At 43.6% G+C, this 22018-nt stretch overlaps 1 protein-coding gene across 2 annotated transcripts in view; it reads right to left on the bottom strand.

The window, feature by feature from the left end:
• The window catches only part of COL14A1 (collagen type XIV alpha 1 chain), a 193169-nt gene that overhangs the window by 136190 nt on the left and 34961 nt on the right, over positions 1–22018 (bottom strand). For both annotated transcript variants that reach the window (XM_054985560.1, XM_054985561.1), the window contains exons 4-5: positions 20307–20450; positions 14779–14895 (exon numbers count right to left, since the gene is read on the bottom strand). In XM_054985560.1, coding sequence (XP_054841535.1) covers positions 14779–14895; positions 20307–20450 — 261 coding nt within the window. The remainder of the gene's footprint in view (positions 1–14778; positions 14896–20306; positions 20451–22018) is intronic.

Raw genomic sequence — 22018 nt, 5'->3', positions numbered from 1 at the left:
TGTAAAAATCAGTGACAACGAAAATTTGGAAATAATGCTGCTCTAGATTTTGTTTTAGGGGCATTTCAGGAGCTAGACGGAGCATGCATATCATTCCCATTCTCAAACCAAAAGAGGCTATCAAAGATGCTCATCCACCCAAACTTGCCAAAAAACACAAATGAGCACTGATGCAGTGAACTAAATTCTTCACACAATGTTCACAAAAATAATTTAGTGAATTTGAAAGTAATATACAAAAGTGAATACAACATGTGAAATTCTAAAACATCATAATCACTATAATATCATCACAATCAATTACACACAGCAAGGTGTTACAACACCGAGTAGCAGTTTCAGCGGGAATCCTCAGTGTACTGACTGAAGACAGCTCATAAGAGAACTCTTGGGATTCTTCCCTTTTCTGAGGATACACATGCTACTCGGTGTTGTAACACCTTGCTGTGTGTAATTGGTTGTGATGATATTATAGTGATTATGATGTTTTAGAATTTCACATGTTGTATTCACTTTTGTATATTACTTTCAAATTCACTAAATCATTTTTGTGAACATTGTGTGAAGAATTTAGTTCACTGCATCAGTGCTCATTTGTGTTTTTTATCACTCCCATTCTGCAGTCACCCTCATTGGTTACCCATCAGTTACCGTGCTCAATTCAAGATTATGTTCAAAGCCTTTCATGGCCTTGGATGCAGAGGAGTTAGCCGTGTTAGTCTGTGGTAGCAAAATCAAAAAGAGTCCAGTAGCACCTTTAAGACTAACCAATTTTATTGTAGCATAAGCTTTCGAGAACCAAGTTCTCTTCGTCAGATGCCTGCATACCTCATACCTGCAAAACTACCTCTTTCCCTATGTTCTGCCAAGGCAGCTTCAGTCATCCAAACAGGACTTTCTGCAGATACCACCCTATAGTTGGGAAAAATCAACAGCTGCTTGTACACATGCTTTCTCTGTGGTAGCCCCCACCTAGTGGAAGGGCCTGCCGGAGGAGGTCAGGAAAGCTCTCACTCTCCTGGCTTTCCACAAACTATGCAATTGTTCAGGAGGGCTTTCTACTCAGATTATGGGGCTGTGTCATAAGTAATAGCTCAAAGAGATAACTTGAGAAGGGACAGGGACTATTGACAAGGCTATTGGGTTCTATCTGCTGATATAGATACATTCCTACTCAGTCGTTTGACGTTGTTAAAGATGTCATGTTAATTACTTATGCTTTAAATTCAGAAAGGTTTCATCTATGTGCTCATCTACTAGTTTTTCAAATTTGCAGCATACCCTATTATATCTGTTCCCGTTTAATGTCCTACTGTTGATCATGTTGCATTTTTGCTCTGTGAATGTCCTAGCTATTGATTATATTGTATTCATTTGCAGTATGTAATCTACCTTGGATCTCAGTGAGAAAGGCGGACTATGAACAAACAATAATAATAATAGAGTCCAATAAACTGTATCGTTTCCAGAAATATATTTCCAGAATATAGCTGCTCTAGGCAGCTCACAACAATTATCAAAAATAAAATCCTAAAAATGGCTAAACATTTAAATAACTAAACAGAAGTACAATCGTAAGGCAACCTAGCCAAGCAGCAATAACTTAAAACCAGCAGACCAGAATAGAATAACACAATCAATAATGGCAAAAGCAAAAATGTCTTCATGTGGCACCTAAAAACAAAAGGGCAACTTTTGGGGAAAGGAAACAAAGCACTGTTTTTGATTGCCACTTGCCTCATCTCCATGAGTATACACAGAGCAAGATTTGAGATAAAGGTTTGTTAGTGGGCTCGGTGATACGGGATGAAGCAATGCTTCATGCTATAGTGTTTAGAGCTTTACAGCTGAGAGCCAAAACACACGAGAAGAAATACCTAGATTCAGCACGTGTTCTCTTACCTCAAGGTTTGCCGGGATCTGTAGGCGTCCTGGAAGCTTAAAGTTTAGCATTTACAGAGCAGCAGGAAGGGAAATACAGGCGCCTGTATTTCCCTTCCCCTTCCTGCTGCTCTGTAAATGCTAAACTTTAAGCTTTCAGGACGCCTACAGATCCCGGCAAACCTTGAGGTAAGAGAACACGTGCTGAACCTAGGTATTTCTTCTCGTGTGTTTTGGCTCTAAGAACCAGCACTTTGAACTGTGCTCAGAAACAAAGCAGTCAGTCAGGAATAATATGTTCCCTATATCCAACCCCCAGAAAATGGCTGGGCTGCAGTGGTTTGTGCTAGATTCTTAAGTTTCCAAACATTCTCTAAAGGCAGCTATATGCAAAGCACGTTACACTAATGTAATCAGAGTATGGCTTGCTGTGACCAAGGCCGTTTTCACACATCTTTACCGTCACACAAAATCGCACAAAACTCATGGAATGACGTCAACTTCGTGGCGCCATTTCCCATAATGATTTAGTTTCATGGTGCAATGATGTCAGAAATGACAGAAAATCATGCCCTGAAGATGGCATCATTTCGTGAGTTTTGTGCAATTTTGCGTGACAATTAAGACATGTGAAAACGGCCCAAATCTTGCTTCCTGGAGAACAGATGCAGCCACCAGTCAAAGCTGGTAGAATGAGCTACGTACCAACTATAGGCATGAATCCAGAACCACCTCCGAGCTATGAACCTATTATTTCAGGAAGAATACAGCCCTCCCTCCCCACAGCTGACTCCTTAATTCCTCATTGTTTCTATTATTGAACAACAGCACCTCAGTCTTCTCTGGATTGAGCATCAGTTTACTGGCAGCCATCCCATTATGTTCAAACAAATTTTCATGACTTCCTAAGACATCAGACTCAAATGTTAAGGAGAAAATAAACTGGGTGTGATGATCAACATACTGATGGCACCTTATGCTAAATCCATGGTCAATCCCTCACAGCAGTTTCATGTAGATGTTAAACAGATTAGGGGCTGGAATACAATCTTGTAAAAACCCATGATGCAAATGCCACAGAGGTATGAAGCATTTCCCCTGTAGCACATTTTAGAAACAACTAACCAAGTAGGAATAGTATCACTAGAGTGCAAAACTCCCCATCCAGCCAGTCTAACATGACAGTTGATGGTATTAAAAGTTAGGAGAACCACTCTCCCAGTGAAGATTGTCAATTAAGAAAAACAAGGATACTTCAGTCCCCAAACTCAGTTCAAAACTAGACTGAAATGGGCCTAAATAATCTGTAACAGCCTGTATTTGAGTAGCCATTGGAATTTCAAACACCTTGGCCCAAAACACAGTATTGGTCACTGGCTGCTCCCTTCTTAAATCGTTTGAGTCCAGGGATGTCTTTTTCAGGAAGGGCTTCATTTTTATTTATTTACTTTGGATTTCTATTCCACCCTGCCCATGAAGGGGTCAGGGCAGATTACAACAGTTTAAAAACATATTCGAATTAATTTATACAATTAAAATCATAAATAGATTTTTTTAAAATGTAAAAGAGAAATTCACTCATAACATATACACTAATTACAATCAGATGGTGGCAATCGATAGGCAGCAAGCACAGTTCAGGTTTTATATTCTTCTCCATTTTTGGGGCCAGCTGAGGCCAAGCCCTACCTCAACCATATGCTTGGCGGAACATCTCTGTCTTACAGGCCTGGTGAAACGATAACAAATCCTGCCAGGCCTTGGTCTCAGTAGACAGAGTTCCACCTGGCTGGAGCCAGGACTGAAAATGCCCTGGCTTTGGTTGAAGTCAGGCAGGCCTCCTTGGGGCCAGGGACCACCGATAGATGTTGCTTTCCCAATCGGAGCATCCTCTGGGGCACGTATGGGGAGAGGCGGTCTCGCAGATACGCTAGTTCCAGTCCACATAGGGCTCTGTAGGTTAATACCAAAACCTTGAACCTGATCCGGTACTCCACTGGCAGCCAATGCAGCTGGCACAATATTGGTGTTATATGCGCTCCAGTTCGCACTCCTACAATAACACGTGCTGCTGCATTTTGAACCAGCTGCAGTCTCCAGGTCAGGCTCAAGGGGAGCCTTGCGTAGAGCACATTACAGTAGTCCAACTAAGAAATGACCATTGCCTGGATCACTGTAGTTAAGTCGCTGGTTGAAAGGTACGGAACAAGCTGCCTGGTCCGCCATAGATAGAAAAAAGAGGACCTGGCAACTGCTGTGACCTGTGCCTCCATTTTCAAGGAGGCATCCGGAATCACCCACAGACTCCTAATTGACGACATGGCCTCTTCCTTCAAAGCAGCCATAACTATCTTCACCACAATGCATTTTATAAATTTCTTTGTTCCATCTAGTCAGCTCCTCATAACAAGATACTGAGTAGTATCCTAACTTAGGCCAGCCAAAGTCCCACTCCTAAGTGACTCTTCTGTTCGAGGAAAGCTCCTTAGGCTAGGAAGGCCTCAACTTTTGCTTAGTGAAGTAGTTAGGTATAGGTCCGTATTAGCCACAAAGGTGGAAACAAGAAGCATAAACTTCTTCAGAGAATCAGAGCCAAGCTACAAGAGACGAATTACACGAGGAGAAACATGTGAAAGGAGTCACAATGTTAGCTGGGAAGCTGAGTTTTAAAAGAGATCAGAAGGCTTTGTCAGTTTCCCCTCTCTACAGAGCCAGGGAGATAGCTGCTTAGAGGGTTTGTTAATTTCCTCTTAGCCTCCTAAGGCTCTGTCAGTTTCACCTCTCCTTCTAGAAAGAGTAGAGGAAATTAACAAAGTCTCTGAGCAGCAATCTCCCTGGCTCTGTAGAGAGGGGAAACTGACAAAGCCTTCCGATCTCTTTTAAAACTCAGCTTCCTGGCTAACATTGCAACTCCCTTCACGTGCTCCTCCTCATGTAATTCGTCTCTTGTAGCTTAGCTCTCAGTTTGAGAGTTTCGCAGGATATCGGTGATACCCTCATGGAGGCTAGATCTATCAGTGACTACAAGCTATGTTGACTAAACGGAAGCTCCACATTCAGAGGCAGTTCTTCTGAATACCAGTGCCAGGAGGCAACTTCAGGGGAAGGTCTCAGCCTCTATGCCCTGTTGTTGGCCTCCATAGTAACTGACTGGCCACTGTGCAAGACTGAGTGTTGGAATACATGGCCCACCAGTCTGATCCAGCAGGGCTCTTCTTATATTCTTGTGACTGGGTCTATTTTTAAACCTCAGAAAGCAACTGTAAAGGGTGCAGTAGGGATTGGGCCATTTTCCAATCTCCACAGCTTGCAGTTTCTGGCATTAGCATATATATGCCTATGCTTCACATTCCTCTCTCAGCATCCTTTTCATTTGCAATTTTTCTGATGACTGATCTCTTTAAGCAGCAACCATTTCCCCCCCTTCGTGCTCATTACCAAATTCTACCCTGTAAGGACTGAATAGGCTACTTTCACAATTCGATCAGCTTTTCCCCAAAGGTCATTTTAAAGGCTGGGCTCTCACCTGTGTGATATTAAACACCTGCCGCCTGATCCCACTGCAGTTTAAGTGGAGCCTGTCTGTCTTACAGACACTCATTTTGGCCCAAAGCATTCTCTAGCGCCTAACACAAATCTAGAGCATTCCTTCTGACGCCATCCATGAATCGAGATCTTGCATTTTCGTCTGGCCCTGCTGAGAAAGTTATCGTTAAGGCGCTGAACTGCAGAATGTTGCCTAATGATCTGGATTTGGCTTCCAGGACCTCGTTTGTATCTTTTCACTATCATCTGCCACAACCACTGGCTCCCCCTCCCCATCATTATCCACCTAGCCAGATAATACATGATCCACAACCTTTCTACCAGGCATGCAAATCACCAGGCTATCTGCTTGCAGATGAAAACCAGACTCCCTGAGCACTTCCAACACGTGTTTCCCCTTCTGTATAGCATCTAAAACGGGGGTTCATGCATTCCATCACAGAACAATGAGCAAAATCCGGTCATTTGGGCAACTGATGAATCTCTCCAGCAGACAGATATGTAAGAGCCAAAACACACGTTAAGAAAAACCTAGGTTCAGCACGTGTTCTCTTACCTCAAGGTTTGCCGGGATCTGTAGGAGTCCTGGAAGCTTAAAGTAGGCGTCCTGGAAGCTTAAAGATCTGTAGGGGTCCTGGAAGCTTAAAGTCCTGGAAGCTTAAAGGATCTGTAAGCGTCCTGGAAGCTTAAAGGCGTCCTGGAAGCTTAAAGCTTAAAATACAGGCGCCTGTATTTCCCTTTCCCTTTTTGCTGCTCTGTAAATGCTAAACTTTAAGCTTCCAGGACGCCTACAGATCCCAGCAAACCTTGAGGTAAGAGAACACGTGCTGAACCTAGGTTTTTCTTAACGTGTGTTTTGGCTCTAAGTGTCCAAAGATGAGACCATACAGGAGGCTCACCTGAGCTTCCTTTCCTTGCTTGTGTGCAATTTGCAAAACTGGTTTCAAGGATATGATTACTTTTATACTTTCCAGGGTTTATAGCACCAAATTTAAGGCTTGCGTATATGACTGCTTGTTAGGGTTGCCAGTTGGGGGTTAGGAAATTCTTGGAGAATTGGGGGAGGTGCCTGGGGAAAGTGTAGAAAGGAGAGAAAGCTCATGTGGAATGTGATGCAATAGCGCACTGTCTCCAAAGTTACCATTTTCACCCTTCTGCAGAACTGATCTCTGTAGTCTGGAGATCATTTGTAATTCCAGGAGAACTCCAGCCACACTTTGAGGTTGATAACCCTACTGCATGTTCATTGTGGCTTCATGTGCCCCAAGCCAAAAGCACTGTTTTTAGCCAAGTCTCCCCCTAGATATACACACACTTCTGTTTCAGGTCACTTGTGATTATTCTTCCAGGATGCCTATATTGTTGATTATAATCAGGTATGAGAAAATTACCACTATGAATGCTCTTAACACTGATTTTAAAAAACACACATTTAATATAACGAAAAGCTTCTTGCCTCTCCGTCCCACCAAGCCTGAAATGTTGCGACCCCGCTAGTGTCATTTGCCAGCTGATGTCTTAATGCGTCTTCTAACTTATTTGCCTTGAGCAAACACTGAAAAATTCTGCATGTTTCTGCTTGTGGCGATTTATTCACAGTGCCCATTCATCACCAAAGGCAGTCATGACAGACAAGAAAGTGGGATTTATGTTTTCTTTCATTCTTTTAAAAATTAGTCACCTTTCTCTCAAAAGAGTTCCAAACAGCATGCACCTCTTTTTATTCCCGTAGCAAAGCTGTGATGTAGGCTAGGATTAGAAATTGTGCCTTATACAAAGCCAGCCAGGAAAACAAAATCAATTTTCACATTTTAGACAAACACCTGAAAATGTGAAAATGTAGCGTGTGACACGTATAACATAAAAAGTATCTCAGCAGATAGCCAGGATTGATGGGAACTTCCTGTTATACTTGGGTTTCAGATCTCAATTTGCCGCCATATAAAATATAGAGAGGCCCTGAAATACATGAGGGAAGTGGAGACTTGAACATGGCTTCCAGTGATTTCTCAAGATGCAGGGCAAGCCTGGCTTCCTTGTAGCTTTCCGTGGGCTGGGTCTTTCCAAACCGTTGTTGGGAATAGCTTTTCCACAGATTTTTGAAAGAATAAAAGGCCCAGCTCAAGGGAGCTTCTCTATCGCCAGCTGCCTTATTGTCTGCTAGTTGTCCTCATTCCCTTTTCTCCAAACTCACCAATTTCTGAGGGAGGGAAGTGGGGAAAATGGCCGCCAAGAGGGCTTGCTCGCAAAACCCGGGTGTTCAATTTCCACTTCTTCATAACAGAAGCTTCTGAACATGATCGAACCTTTTGATATTGAACCCAGAGAATTGTATTTACCTCCCCCTTTTCATTCATTGTGATAAATTAGTAAAAGGTGAATAAAAACGACACTTTTCAGAACCTACAAGAGCTGCCTCTGAGCATCTTGGCAGAGTGAGAAACTGAGAAACAGTTCTTGGCTTAACTCTGGTTACTGTAGTTATTCCATTTGGTCAAATCATTCAGAGGAATATTTTAAAAAATTAGACTTCCCAGACTGCAGAACAGTTTTCCCTCCTTTTTACAACATATTAAGTCTGCAAAAGAAGGGAAAATAGTACAAGAGACAGCTGGCTCAGAGACAAAATTCACAGAATCCATTAATCAGCCACAGAAAGCAGAGAAGTATTTTCCTAGTTTTCTTTAATATATGAGCATAGACAAAATTTGGGAGTGGGTTCAATGCCTCAGCTCCTAATGGATTAGAGATTGCTGAATGGGGTGGGGTTCCTCTCGGAACGCTTCATATCACAAATTCTTCTCCATCTCCAGCACAACCAAGAAATTTAATGTTGGGTCAGACCCTCCTCCCAAGTCTCTCACTCTCTTTCTCTCTCACACACACAGAGGTTTCAAACAGGACTTTTCATTATTAGAAGTGTTCTATAAACATTCAGGTATTTGTCCATTTATTTTCTTCTTTATCAATTCTTTAAAAAAAAACAGTTTCTCTTAAAGTACAAAGCTGCTGCTTTTCAATCCAAAGTAGTTTCTTTTATATCTATCAGTATCTGTAACAGGAGTCTAATGGCAACATAGAAACTAACAAGACTTCTTTCCAGCATAAACTGTCATAGGCTAGGGTCTGTTTCTTCAGATGCAAAGACAAACTACTGAGAAAGTGAGCCCTCGACCACAAAAACATATGCAGGAATAAAAACGTGATCGTCTTTAAAGTGTCACTAAACTTCTGTTTGTTTTCCTTGCAACAGACTAACATGGCTACCGCTCTAAAAACAAATTTAAATAAACAATATTATTTTAAAAGGTTTATATACACTCCTTTCTCCTGAGCACGTTAAGACAATATTAAAAACCAGTCTGGAAACATCGCATGCCTCCCCCAGTAGGAGCGTTGGGGGCAGGGAAATGGGAGGGGCATGCAACATCGGCTACAGCATGACATCAGTTACATCATGACGTCACTTCCAGGGAAAACCCTGTCATTCCTATAGCTACCCTATGTCACTTCCAGGTTTTCTCCAGAAGTGACATCGCAATGTAGCCAATTTTGCTGGATCTTACATTTTTTTCTTCTGCCACTACTCAGAGTGGCAGCAGGCAAATGAAGCTGCCACCGGGAGGCCGACCACCATAGCAGGAGGCCAGGCAGCCCCACCCATGCCGCACTGGAAAGATACTATCATCTGCCAAGTTTTGGGGTGCTCCAAAATTTACTTCAAAATAATTCTCTGTTAACACCCTTGCCAGAAAGCCAGACATTTTCTTCCTTTTCATTGCTTAGACCAAAGAACATAAGCTTGCCTACATTTGGACATCAATTTAAGCCTACATTAAGCCAATATGTGCATAAACATGACTTGTTGCAGTGCTTACAAACTGTCCTCTCCTCCCTCCTCGCATGGAGAATCCTAGTTAGAAACTAACTTTGGTTATCTGTGACTAGTATGTGGGTTAGCCAGTCCTAGTTTCCTCCCTACAACTGACAGTCAAGTAAGGAATGCTTGTATTTCCGTTTTCTTTAGACCCTTTTTTTTAAAAAAATTATGTCTTCTAAAAGTTGGAAGCTATACAACTTCAAAATGGAAGTGACACCCAAAAGCTTCTGTGGTTACCCACAAGTTATGTCTTGTTCTGCTGAAAACGGAGCAACAACACAGTCGAAGAGCTTGTGACAAGTTTCCCAACCCAAGACAATCCAAAGAGTTTGATAGGAAAGAGATGAGCCATTTTAAGTGTTACATATGCCAGATGTACTAAGAAATAGTTGAAGAACAACTTTTTGCTTCATTTAAAGGAAATGTTTGTATGTATTAGAAGAATGGCCAAAGGACCTAGGACCAGAAATGAATATATGAAGTAAGACCCTGTTTCCACACGGCTTACCTTTTGCCGGGATGCAGCGTGATCTCGCACGAAATCACACGATAACAGCGTCTTCCTGGTGCGATTTCGCGCGAAGACGCTGTATCCCAACAAAAGGTAAGCCATGTGGAAATGGCCCCTCTATTTCAATACTGCCTGTGCTGGCTCGCGGTGGTTGTCTGGACAGAGATGAAAGAAAAAGAAGGGGGGAAAGGCTTGCGGCACTAGTGAAGCATCAACTTTCATGGGCTAGGACAGTGCAGATGCATGAATGAGAGAGAGAAATGGTGACCAGAGGGTTCAGAGGCCAAGTTGCAAGAGGCATACCCTGTGACATTTTTAGGAGGAGCTGTAACTGGTGTCAACAGACTACCTAATTATGCTGAACAGTTTAACTCCATAACAGCTAAGATGCCAGCTCTATTTAATCCCCATTTAATACAATTAAACCTACTGATCAATTCCCATTCAGCAATTTCCACTTAGAGAAATTCTCCTTTACGATCCTTTGTGACTTTTAGGACAACAAAGTAGTAAGATGAACAATTTCCCCCACCATTTTCTGAATGGTGCCATTTTGTATGCAAAATTTGGGTCCGTTGAATCTCCTGCAAGGAGACCTGTTTGTCCTGTACAGAGAACATAAGGCATTGTGGTCTGATGACTTGGATGTATCACAGTGGAGATGAGTCACTGAGCCACTAAACAAGTCTTTGATAGCATATCTGTGTTATGTGCCATCAAGTCGCTTCCAACATAGCAACCCTACGAATGAAAGACATCTAAAACGTCATCATTAACAGACTTGCTTGGACCTTGCAAATTGGAGGATGTGGCTTCCTTTATTGAGTCAAGCCATCTCAGGTTAGGGCTTTCTCTTTTCCTAGTGCCTTCCACTTTTCATAGCATTGCTAATCTTATTATGGCCTATAATAGTACTGACTGTAATGAAGTACCAAAATGTACACTTCAGTAAATTTGTTGTTTTAAAAATGCCATGAGACTCTTTTCGTTTTCGCCTCCACAGAATAATACCACTGATATATGGGAATCAGGAAGAACAAGATCTGTCCAAATATCTGCTTCCTGAGAGATGCCAGGGAATGAGGGTGAGATTTTTTACACTCAAAGCATTTACTTTACAACTGAGCAACCCTTGTATGTGTGTTGAAGAAAGATAAGATTCTCTTTTTTGTATGAAAAGGAGGGATACCGTAAGATAAACACAGAGAAATAATGAAATGTTGAGCTTAAAGCTACCTGAGCGTGGAGAATGAAAAGACGCAATTTGGAACTTTGAAGTGGTTGCCAGAAAAGGTAAACCAGCAAAATACAAACTCTTTGATAGCTGACTATTTTAGAGATGTCAGCTACAGAGCCCACGGATATGTGCCTTGGCGCTCATAGAATGTGTATCATTTTTCTGATTTAAATCAGTGCCTCCGCCTAGCTTCTAATAATCTTGCTGGGGTTGGGGGAGGGGAGCCAAGCCCAGTACGAGCACCTGTCTTTTCCAACCCCCCTCCCAATGGAGCCATCAGCAGCTTGGGATACTTGGATGATTTCAATCTGGAAAACAACATGGATAAAGAGCTAACCCCTCCCGCGCCCATCGCTACCACCTCAAGACAACTCCCCCCTCCCCAGATGCTTTTTTAAACAGAAAATTTCAAAAAGATGGCAGGATATTCTTTCCTTTATGCAGTTCTGACCCTCATATGCAAATTAATTTTCTTTAGGAGTATAAGTAATTTTCTTTAGGAGTATAAGTATCTTGCATCCTGGACCGAAATTTGCCTTGTTCAGCATCTTCATCCTAACAGTCACCACCCAAATCTATTAAATTTTTACCCTCCCCTTCCTCCAAAGAGTTCAGGACTGTGTGCCTAATTCTCCTCTGCTCCATTCTATCCATACCTCTGTAAAGTAACTTGACAACATGTGGTTGGCCCAAAGTCAACCGTGCCAGTTTCTGGTGGAGCAGGGATTTGAACCTGAGTCTCCCAGGTCCTAGTCCCTAGCTATGATAACATGCAGGCTCTCAAATGCCACCCAAAAGATGAAGAGGATGGCCTTCCAGATTGCTTGTACAGTCAACAGAAACAGATTACTTCTATGCATAAAGGTTTCATTTAGCTACCATACCTAATTTTCGGTAAGAATATTTACTTCATTTATACCCTACCTTTCTCCCCAAAGGAGACCAAACCAGCTTACATTATTCTCCTTTCTTCCATTTTATCTTCACAACAACTCTGTGAGGTAGGTTAGGCTGAGAGTGTGTGACTGGTCCAAGCTTGAGTGGCAGAGTGCGGATTCTAACCTGGATCTCCCAGATTCTTGTCCAACATTGAGTCTCTATACACGAGACATCTTACACGAGGATGCTCAATGTTAGCCGAGAGTATGTCGGTGTGTGCCTGGTGGTAGTGGGGAGCTGCAACTGACTCAACTGCCCTCCTTATCTTCTGCAACCAGCCGGAGAGCAAGGGCCTGATCCCATCACTGTTTGCTCAGCAATCCCGCTTTCAATGTGGTCCCACCCCTTCTCGGAATGTGATTCACTGCAACTCTGAACAAAGCGATGGTCGTTTGCAAGACAGAGGACGCAAGACGGCAAATCCTAATGATCTCTGTTTTTTCAGAAGTAAGCTCCACTGATTTCAATAGGACTTACTTTGGAGTAGGCATGCACAGGATTGTAGCAGCCTTACAGCCCGCTCCTACCCTTAAGCAGTCTACCCTGGGATGAAGCTGCATAAGATCCACACACGTTTCTTTTTTCCCCCTCCCTCCCAAGGAGCAATCCAGGGCACGGTTTCTTGGGAACCACTTACTTCCAAAGTGGCAACAGCCGGCTTGTTCCAAAGCAGAACCCCAAAACAGAAGACTAACCAAAGTAGCATGAAACCAAGCTTTTGAGTTCTCCAGAAATCTTCACCCATCTGGGCACTGAATGCGGGAGTGTTGACAAACTGATGTTACAAGCCATTTTAATGCCTACAGACTCTCGCTGGTGCCCTTTTAGCCTGCATGCTAAAAGGGCACCAGCCAGGAGCAAGTGGGGCTTACTTCTGAGTAAACATGAGAGTAGCTGCTCTCCTTCTCCCCCCTCCTCTGCTCATCTGAGAATAAATCCTGTAGAACTCATCAAGACTTGCTTCGAAACAATTCCTCAGGACGCCAGCGCTGCAGAGCTCCACCATCCTTTGCAACATATACTTAGAAGTCTTGTGTTTAGGGGGACTTGCTTCCAAGCAGGCAGCAGGCTTGGAGTGGAAAGGAGGAGGATGCAGGGCAGTTGAGTCATTTGCAGCTCCCCTGTGCAACCAGACACACTCGAAGGCTCTGTCAATTTCACGATAATATTAACAAACCCTCTGAGGAGCATCTCTGCCTACTTTGTCTTTTTTAACTACCCTTCCCAGCTAACACTGCATCTCCCTCCACTTGCGTTCTGGTGTAAGATGTCTCATGTATAGAGACTCATCCTCACCACTACAACATGGTGACTACATGACTGCACAAATCTTTCTGAATCTATCTAAGGGGCCACTGCCACATCTTACAGTAGCAAAACCTTAGTAAGTTTGTCAATGACCGTATGTGCTGCATACATCTGTATTTAAGGAAGATAACTGTTTGCCATTTTAATATGACCAACGCTGCTCAAAAGCAAAGACCCTTTATTGATAATAGAACAATTAGCAAGATAAACAGAGGCACACAAACCTTTGCCTCACTGGCATACAAACCTGAGGTGGTGCAAGATTCCGTCAGCAGTCTTGAAAATGGAATACAAAATCAAGAAAGGGTGACGTAACGCTTACCGTGCATGTGCTGGTTCCACATTTCACAAACCACTGCTTAATGGGAACTAATTGCTTTGGAATGTTACTTTATTACAAAGAGATGGCGCTTTGAGTTCTAAAACAGCATGAAAAAACAAATGAAATCTCCTTCCTGAGGATTCCTTTAAGCACAGAAATATTTTTCCTTACCAGTAGATTCCATGCTGGGACACAAGGATACCATCTCCCTTGACAGTTCTGCTTACCCTGACGATGGCATCACACTCATCACAAAATGGGACTGGTGTTTGCTTGCACAAGGCCCACATTCCAGGGAGCGAAGCATGTCATTCCCAAAGTGCCCACCCCAACGGGGTTGGGACATTGCAAGAAATGGCAAAGCAGCCTATTTTTTATGGTCTTGCTAGTGAAATGTCCACCATTATTACCAGGAGGGGAGTGGCCAATGTGTATGGAGGGACCTTGGAAGGACTTCTGGAGAGAGGAATGCAGTGGGTTTGTATATGGTGAAGCAAGAGACACTCTCCTGCAGGATTCCCATTGAGTGGGGTCTCACTGGCACTGCAAAAGCATCCCAAATTGTGACACTTTACTTTTCCCCATAGACATCAGTGGCAACCATGCCCTTTAAATGTGGTGGCAGAGAGTGCCGTCAAGTCATAGCTGACTTATGGCGACCCCTAGTGGGGTTTTTAAAGCAAGAGACTAACAGAGGTGGTTGCCATTGCCTGCCTCTGCAACCCTAGTTTTTTGTGGGAGGTCTCCCATCCAATTACTAACCAAGGCCAACCCTGCTTAGCTTTCACGATCTGAAGAGATTGAGCTTGCCTGGGCTATGCAGGTCAGGGTGCCATTTAAGAAGGATAAAGTAAAAAGGTTTGCCCAAGAACAAGAAAGGCAATCATCCAGCAGAGTATAACTTTTAGCCTCTTCCCATACTGTAGCCTATGTGCTTGGTCCTGTAAAAATCAACAGGATTTGTTGAGAATTGAGCCAAAGAGCCTTGGAAACTGACAAAGGATACCTGCTGCTTTAATATCTGCTGATATTAAAGAAAATTGGGAGGGATATATTTGCTAGAACAGTCATCCTCCAATCTCAATCTACATTACAATATTGATATTGTCTTCTGTGATATAGATTAAAAATATCCCCGCCCCATAAACTCTGACCTGCTTCTGGAGATAGGATGTTTATGGTATCCGCTGTTGGACTGGCAGGTTTCCACGTACCTATGTCTTTCACCTTGGATTTACCTGTGGTCTCCTTCCTTTTCTCAATATCTTTAACTGCAAAGATAAATAATACAGATCTGTTAAAACCAGGTTAAAGCAAATTACAGAAAGTTGTGAGGCACCTTAATATAATTTGTCCTTTTTGCTTTAAAAAAACAACAGTGTAAAACAGCTAATCTTTTGAAAATTACAACAAAAAAGAATTCAGAATAAACAGAGCCAAATCAATTGAAGATCACAAGTAACAAACTAAATGTTTCAACAATACATTGTGATAATTTTAAAAAAATAAAAACTCCTTACATTTAGAACTGGCACACCAGAGAGAAAGTAACCTTGCGTCTTTCATTTCTACATGTGCAAGGCTTTTTAAAAAAAGAACAATGTTAAAATGTAGAATTCTCCACCTGGATTCTTTAAATGTCCAGTTCCATGAGATTATTAAAAATAGCTAGATTCGTTTTAAGACAGTCAAACAGCTGAGCCCCCAGCTTAATGTTGGTCTCCAAACAGTGAGGACGGAAACTGCCATCCAGTCACAGCTGACTTATGGCAACCTCATAAGGGTTTCAAGGCAAGAGACAGAGATGGTTTGCATAGCAACCCTGGACTTCCTTGATGGTCTCCCATCCAAGTACTAACCAGAGCCATCCCTGCTTAGCTTCCAAGATCTGATGAGATCAGGCTAACCTGGGCCATCCAGGTCAGCACCAAACATTAGCTCAGAAGAAAAGGTCTCATGCCATCTCCAAGTCTTCAAAAAAGTCTCAGATAGAGCTCTTTTTTGCGATGGTACTCACCGGTACTAAGTACCGGCAGCCTTTGGGGGGTCTGTCCCAAGTCCTAAAAAGGGAATTGGTGGAAATCAGTGCTACGGTTTAAAAAAACAAAAAAGCACTGGTTTCAGGGCTATCAAAAGGTTATTTAACATTTGTGTTGCACATGCCAAGAATTTGTCTCTCTCAGAGCCGGAGAAGCTTGACCAGATTGCTAGAGAGCACCGAAGACAATTGTAGAACACTTTGTGACTTTGCCCCAGTTTTTGTCATGAAGAATAATGGTCCTCGACATTTGGGGGGAATTGTTTTTACAGTGTTCCCGTTATCTGTTCTTCATTAGACTGAACACACTGGGCCCCTTCAGCCTCTTCATCTATCTCTTGGATTCTAAGCTGTTTGTCATTTTTGTTTGAATCGTCTCCAATTTAGTCTTCCTTAAATGAGGCAAACTAAAAGTAATATTCCAGATGAATAACACAGCAATACCATTCGAGGATAATGGATTCATTCAAAGCCTTTGGGTTGGGGGAAGGGAGGATTTGCATCACATTTTTTTTTTAAAAAAGTCACATTCGTCTGATGGCCGAGAGTTACACCCCTCTAAGCCCATTGGCTTCAATGGATTTAGAAGGGTGCAACTCTGCTTAGGTTGGCACTGCCAGTAAGCTATCAAATCCCCCCTTTTGCATTTGGGTTCCATTCTCTTTTAGGGCTTTGTCACTCATCGGGTTGGATCCAGAGGAAGGCACCACCAATCATAGATCTTTCCCTGAGTTCCCTTCTGCTCCGTAAGTCTTCTTGGAATAGACTCAGCATGTCTGTATAACTGGAGGGCATTCGAAGCACACTGTGCATGGACAAAACCATTAGAACATGAGAAGCAGACTGTGTACTTATGTGATGCCTCTCTTTGTCTGATCTGGAAGCTTCTATCTGACTCCTTTTCTTTCGGCTCTCTCTCTCCTGCTGATGTTGCAAGAAACAAGATGGTTCTGTGGAGCACTCCTGTGCCAGCTTGCAAGTGGCAAACCTGTATTCCCACTGGCATGCATCCAGATTAGCTGGTGTCACTTGTAATAGGAAACAGTGTTATTTAGATTAGGTTTCTAGTTTTATTTCTGCTGCACCAAAATGCAAGTGGATGTGAACCCACTTCACACCCACCTCACAGAGTGTTTTGTTGTGGGGATAATAGTAACACACTTTGTAAATAACAACAATAATAACATTTGATTTATATACCACCCTTCAGGACAACTTAATGCCTACTCAGAGCAGTTTACGAAGTATGCCATTATTATCCCCACAACAAAACACCCTGTGAGGTGGGTGGGGCTGAGAGAGCTCCAGAGAGCCGTGACTAGCTCAAGGTCACCCAGCTGGCTTCAAGTGGAGGAGTGGGGAATCAAACCCAGATTAGAGGCCTGCACTCTTAACCACTACACCAAACTGGCTCCCAGTAAACCACTCTGAGTGGGCATTAAGTTATCCTGAAGGGCGGTATATAAATCGAATGTTATTATTATTATTCAATAAAGTAAGCATTCTCTGTCGCAATATGCTGGCTTAAAGTGTTTCACCACATGCGATTCCACGCTTTTCTCACCATACAACTTTGCTACATCAACTAACAAATATCTGAAAAACTTGCTTCTTGGAGTCACAGGATGCACATGGTCAGGAGCAGAGCTTTTTTTCAGCTGGAACGCGGTGGAACGGAGTTCCGGAACCTCTTGAAAATGGTCACATGGCTGGTGGCCCCGCCCCCTGATCTCCAGACAGAGGGGAGCTTAGATTGCCCTCCAGCGGAGGGCAATCTAAACTCCCCTCTGTCTGGAGATCAGGGGGCGGGGCCACCAGCCATGTGACCATTTTCTCCAAGGGCAACCCACTGAGTTCCACCACCTCTTTCCCCAGAAAAAAAGCCCTGGTCAGGAGCATGGCCATTTAGGTCAGAAGAGGCACTGAGGAGGGAGAAGGGGGTGATTTTGCTCTCCTACCTTGTGTGTCAGCAGAGCTCATGCTTCTAGAACTGGCAATATTTGTCCCCTTCCATCTCCCTGTTACAGACCCCCAACTTGCAAGGCTCTTCATCCACACAGGTCCTGCAAGTCTAGTAATTGTCCTTCTTGGGGTCAGAAGGGATTGCTGGGGGTGCAGAACACCAGAAAGACCCACACTCCTTGCGCCAATGGATTGCTAGATCCAACCCATTATTCTTAAAGTTCCTTAGATAGAAAGGAACAGCCAGTGCTAGAGACCCCTAATAACCCCGATATACATTTCTGCAGACACAAGTTATCGTCTGGAACACTGCTACCAGAATGCTGTCACGCTTTATACTTGAAATACATTTTTTAAATTTTTTTAATTTATTTATGTCATTTATTGTCCGCCTTTCTCACTGAGACTCAAGGCAGATTACACTGTATGAGATTAGTACAATCAGTATCAAGCACATTTCAGTATGGTATCAAAGACATTTCCATAAACAACGCCATAGGGTAAAGTTTAAAAGACTGATAGTATTAGCAAGAATCCAATACAGAGTAGAAAAAATACTGGAGTAGAACATAATCACTAACATTAGACAACAGAGCACAGGTAGTTCATAGGAGTACATATGTAAAGCAACAGAACAGGCATACATCTAAAGGGGAAAAAAGTAATGTGCGAATCTATTCTCCACAGCTGAATTTCAAAAGTCTTGAGAAATATTAAACACACCCACAAGTAAGATGCAAAGGAAGTCTTTGCAAATACAGAATGTCTGATTTTGTCCATGCAAGCCATTATACTGTCTTGAAGATCCAAGTCTTACTGCAGCCAATAAAAACACAAAGAAGCCAAGGAAACGGCAGTATTTTAAATATACCACAAGCTTTACATTCTAAATCACACTGTTAACCTTTGCTTTTCTGGTGAAATTAGACAACTCTGCAAACAATTACAGCTACTAATTCAAAGCCTGGAGCAACCATTCAATAGGTTGCTCTTGAACTTTACAGGTAGCATCTGGTTTTGAGGATTTCTTAATGAGGGGATTATAGTAAATACAGATAGTTTCACCAAGGGTTGGCTATAAGAACCTAATGCAGATTCTCCATAAGCCATCATCACTCGTCCCTTTATGGGGGATGGGTCCTTCAGGAACCAGATACTCATGTTTGAGATGCAAAATATGTGGTCTACCACTGAACTGTGGCACCAGTTCACAAAAACCTGTATCCTGAGCAACAGCATTGCTAAAGCAAACACTGCAGTCATGAACGAAAGAGCAGATCATACGAGCCTATTCAGCTGGCAAATTTACATATTGCATCTGGGTCTTTAGAGGCTTCTGACATCAATAAAATCACTATCCTGTGCAGCTCCCAAATCACCTCTGTGCAGGTCCCATGGGGGGAGCTGCACCTGCACTGCGTATGTCTCCCTCTTGGCCAAGCGCCAAGAGGGTACAGCCCTCTAATGGTTCCATCTCTGAATGTCCCACAGACTCTAGATCTGGAGAGAATGTGCTCCAAGTCAGGGTCCCTGAGGCCAGTGGCTAGAGCAGGAGAAACCTGAACCTGGCAAGCAGAAGGCAGAAGTCTTTTGTATTTATACTGGGTTTTGCCCATCCTGCCCATCAAGCCATCTGCCCACTCAGAGCAGCCAATGCTGCAAATCTGATTTCCTTTTGCATCTGGGCAAGGCTCCAAATGCACAGGCACAAATGCAGTTCTAGATCAGCAGGGCCGGCGTCACCATTGAGGTGGTGAGGCAGGCGCTGCGGGTGCTGAGGCGCCGAAGGGGGCGCCGGAGGAGGTGCCGGGGGCAGAGGCGCATGCCATGGAGCTGGTGTGCCTGGCCTGTAGCTGCTGCAGTCGGCCAGCCCCACACCACCAACAACAACAACACACGCCCCCAGCCGGGCATAAAAGCCATGGGCCAGGCACGGCAGGCGTCTGGAGCAGTGTGCGGAACCTCCCCAGCCTCCACGCACCGGCCCAGCCACCTGCCAGCCAATGGGGATGGCTTGCTGCATGATGACGTCATCACACAGTGACGTCACCACGCAGTCCGGGGGTGCAGGTGCACATGTAGGGGCAGCCGCGGGTGCCAGAAACCCTGGCACTGCCCCTGTAGATGAGATCTGAACCTGATCCACCAAGCCTCCAGTTCAAGCCCAGGACTCCTAGACTTGGGCTTTCATTTCACGGCTGCTCCCAATGGCGCTATCCAGCCTCATACTAGGGTTGCTATTTTTTCCTTTCTGCTGCATTGGAGCAACAGTAGCAGAGGTTAGAGACCTCCAACCTAATACTTTCCCCCATTTCATTTAAAAGAATCTGAACCTTCAGTATTGTGAACTCCGACTGGCAGCGACTCTCCAAGCTCTCAGGGAGAGGTCTTTCACATCACCTACCACCTAATCCCTTTATCTGGAGATGCCGGGGATTGAACCTGGGACCTTCTGCACGCCAAGCAGATGCTCTGCCACGGAGCCATGGCCCCTTCTCACATTACATGCAGCTCAAACTTGCATTTCTTCTCATTTTGAATCACAACAGGTTTTGTATCCCATAAGGCAGATAAAGGCAGGCCTTCTATGAACATTTTACATATGGATGTATCTTTAACGAGTGTCTTTCCAAGCAGAATCCCTTCGAGTCAGGCACGGAACCCGAGATAACAGTTACGTACTTCGGAACTGGCCTTGGGCTGGCTTGCTCTCTTGGTTTTTAGCAAACGCCACTATCTGAACTGTATAGCTCTGGTCAGGGAGAAGACCTTGAATGATGGCTTTGTTTGCATTGTTCTGAAGGATGAGCTCATCGGTTTTTCCACCTGTAAAAGAGAAACAACAGTTCTAAAAAGCAGCACGGGAACGGACATTTTTGCACGTAGGCACCCTAGTATTTGAAAAGCGACAGAAATCCACATTTAAACCCTACGAAGATGGGAAGCCGCCTTTTTATCTGTTCCAACTGGCCGTAGCTCTGGGGCATCCTTTGCTCCTCCTTCTCCCCTCCCTTCTTTAAAATCCCAGAACTCAATCACTCACCTTGCCAAACTCTCTCTCCTCTTTTGGGGGATAGATAACTGTGCGCCTATTATACACAGACATATATGCCTCAGCCGCGTAAATAATGCACTTTCTTGGCATGTCTTAGGATTATGTCATTTTAATCATGTCTCTTCATGTCACCTTAATGGGGAAATTACTGCTCATTAATTCTTCAGATTCGCAGGCAGCTAAGATGCAGAAACCTGAGCTGCCTGGTATTCTTGTCCTTATAGCCACTGGGGAAGCAACACGTACATGCATTGAATGCTGCCCCCATATTAAGAACTTCTGACTGCAAAAGACTAGGGAAAGGGGGGTTTGCCCAACATGGACTTTTTTCCCCGCTGGAGAGCATTCAAACACGATTCCCCATATGCATTCTGAAGAACAGCTCCAGAAAGGCTGCACCATTCAGAGCTTTCGGAGAAGCAGGGTGGCTGTACCTTTAGACCCGCCTAGATGTGTACTAAGAGGGCATTAAGCATCATGTCTGTAACACTTTCAAACATAAACAGGTAAAGAGGAGAATATTTTTCAAACATCCTCTCTTCAGTAAATTTTTCTGCATAAGACTTATCTGCCATGGAACTCTAGCATATTGCAAAGATTCTAAGAGTCTCTTTACACAAGATGCCTAAGCACATGTTTGTCAAGTGTAGGGAGAGGCAATGTTAGCTGGGAAGCATAGTTTAAAAAGACAGAGCAGGTGGAGATCGCTCCTCAGAGGGTTTGTTAATTTCATCTTCGCCTCGCTGAAGGCTCTGTCAATTTCACTTCTCCAGTCTAAAACTGTGTGGGATTGCAACCAGAGGGCAGTGAGGAATGGAAATGAGCTGGAGCTGCCTTCCAGAGCTGGGCTTGGACCTGGAGAGTAATAATGGGCTGAGGTTTCCCTTCTGGCATTTCATAGCCCCTTCACATAGCTCCTGTGTATAGCAAAGCTTTTGCCCTACCTCTGCATCTCTTTTTAAACTACCCTTCCTGGCTAACATTGCATCTCCAAACATGTGTTCTTCACATGTCAGATGTCTTGTGTAGACAGACTCTAAAGCAAGTTCCTGCCTTAGAGGCAATGAGAAAGTTCCTGTCCTCTTAACGGTTCAAGCCTCATGAAAGAGGGCTGCAGATTCCGACATAGCTTAGGTTGCAAAAATATGAGTATATGACCATAATCTCAGAAAGGGAAGGTTAAGGAAGCAAGACAACTAATCACGCACCCTTTTATATTGTAGACTATCTCCAATGATTCCTTAGTACTTGCATGGTCAAATCTATACATGGTTCTTAGTTCATCATTTGGCAGAAACCAAGCTTTAGATTTACAAAAGAGTTGTGAGAGGTGCTATTC

The sequence above is a fragment of the Eublepharis macularius genome, chromosome 7 (assembly GCF_028583425.1).
Source record: "Eublepharis macularius isolate TG4126 chromosome 7, MPM_Emac_v1.0, whole genome shotgun sequence".
Taxonomy (NCBI): domain Eukaryota; kingdom Metazoa; phylum Chordata; class Lepidosauria; order Squamata; family Eublepharidae; genus Eublepharis; species Eublepharis macularius.
The sequence above is the reverse complement of the archived record's forward strand: the minus strand, read 5'-3'. Positions and strand labels throughout refer to the sequence as shown.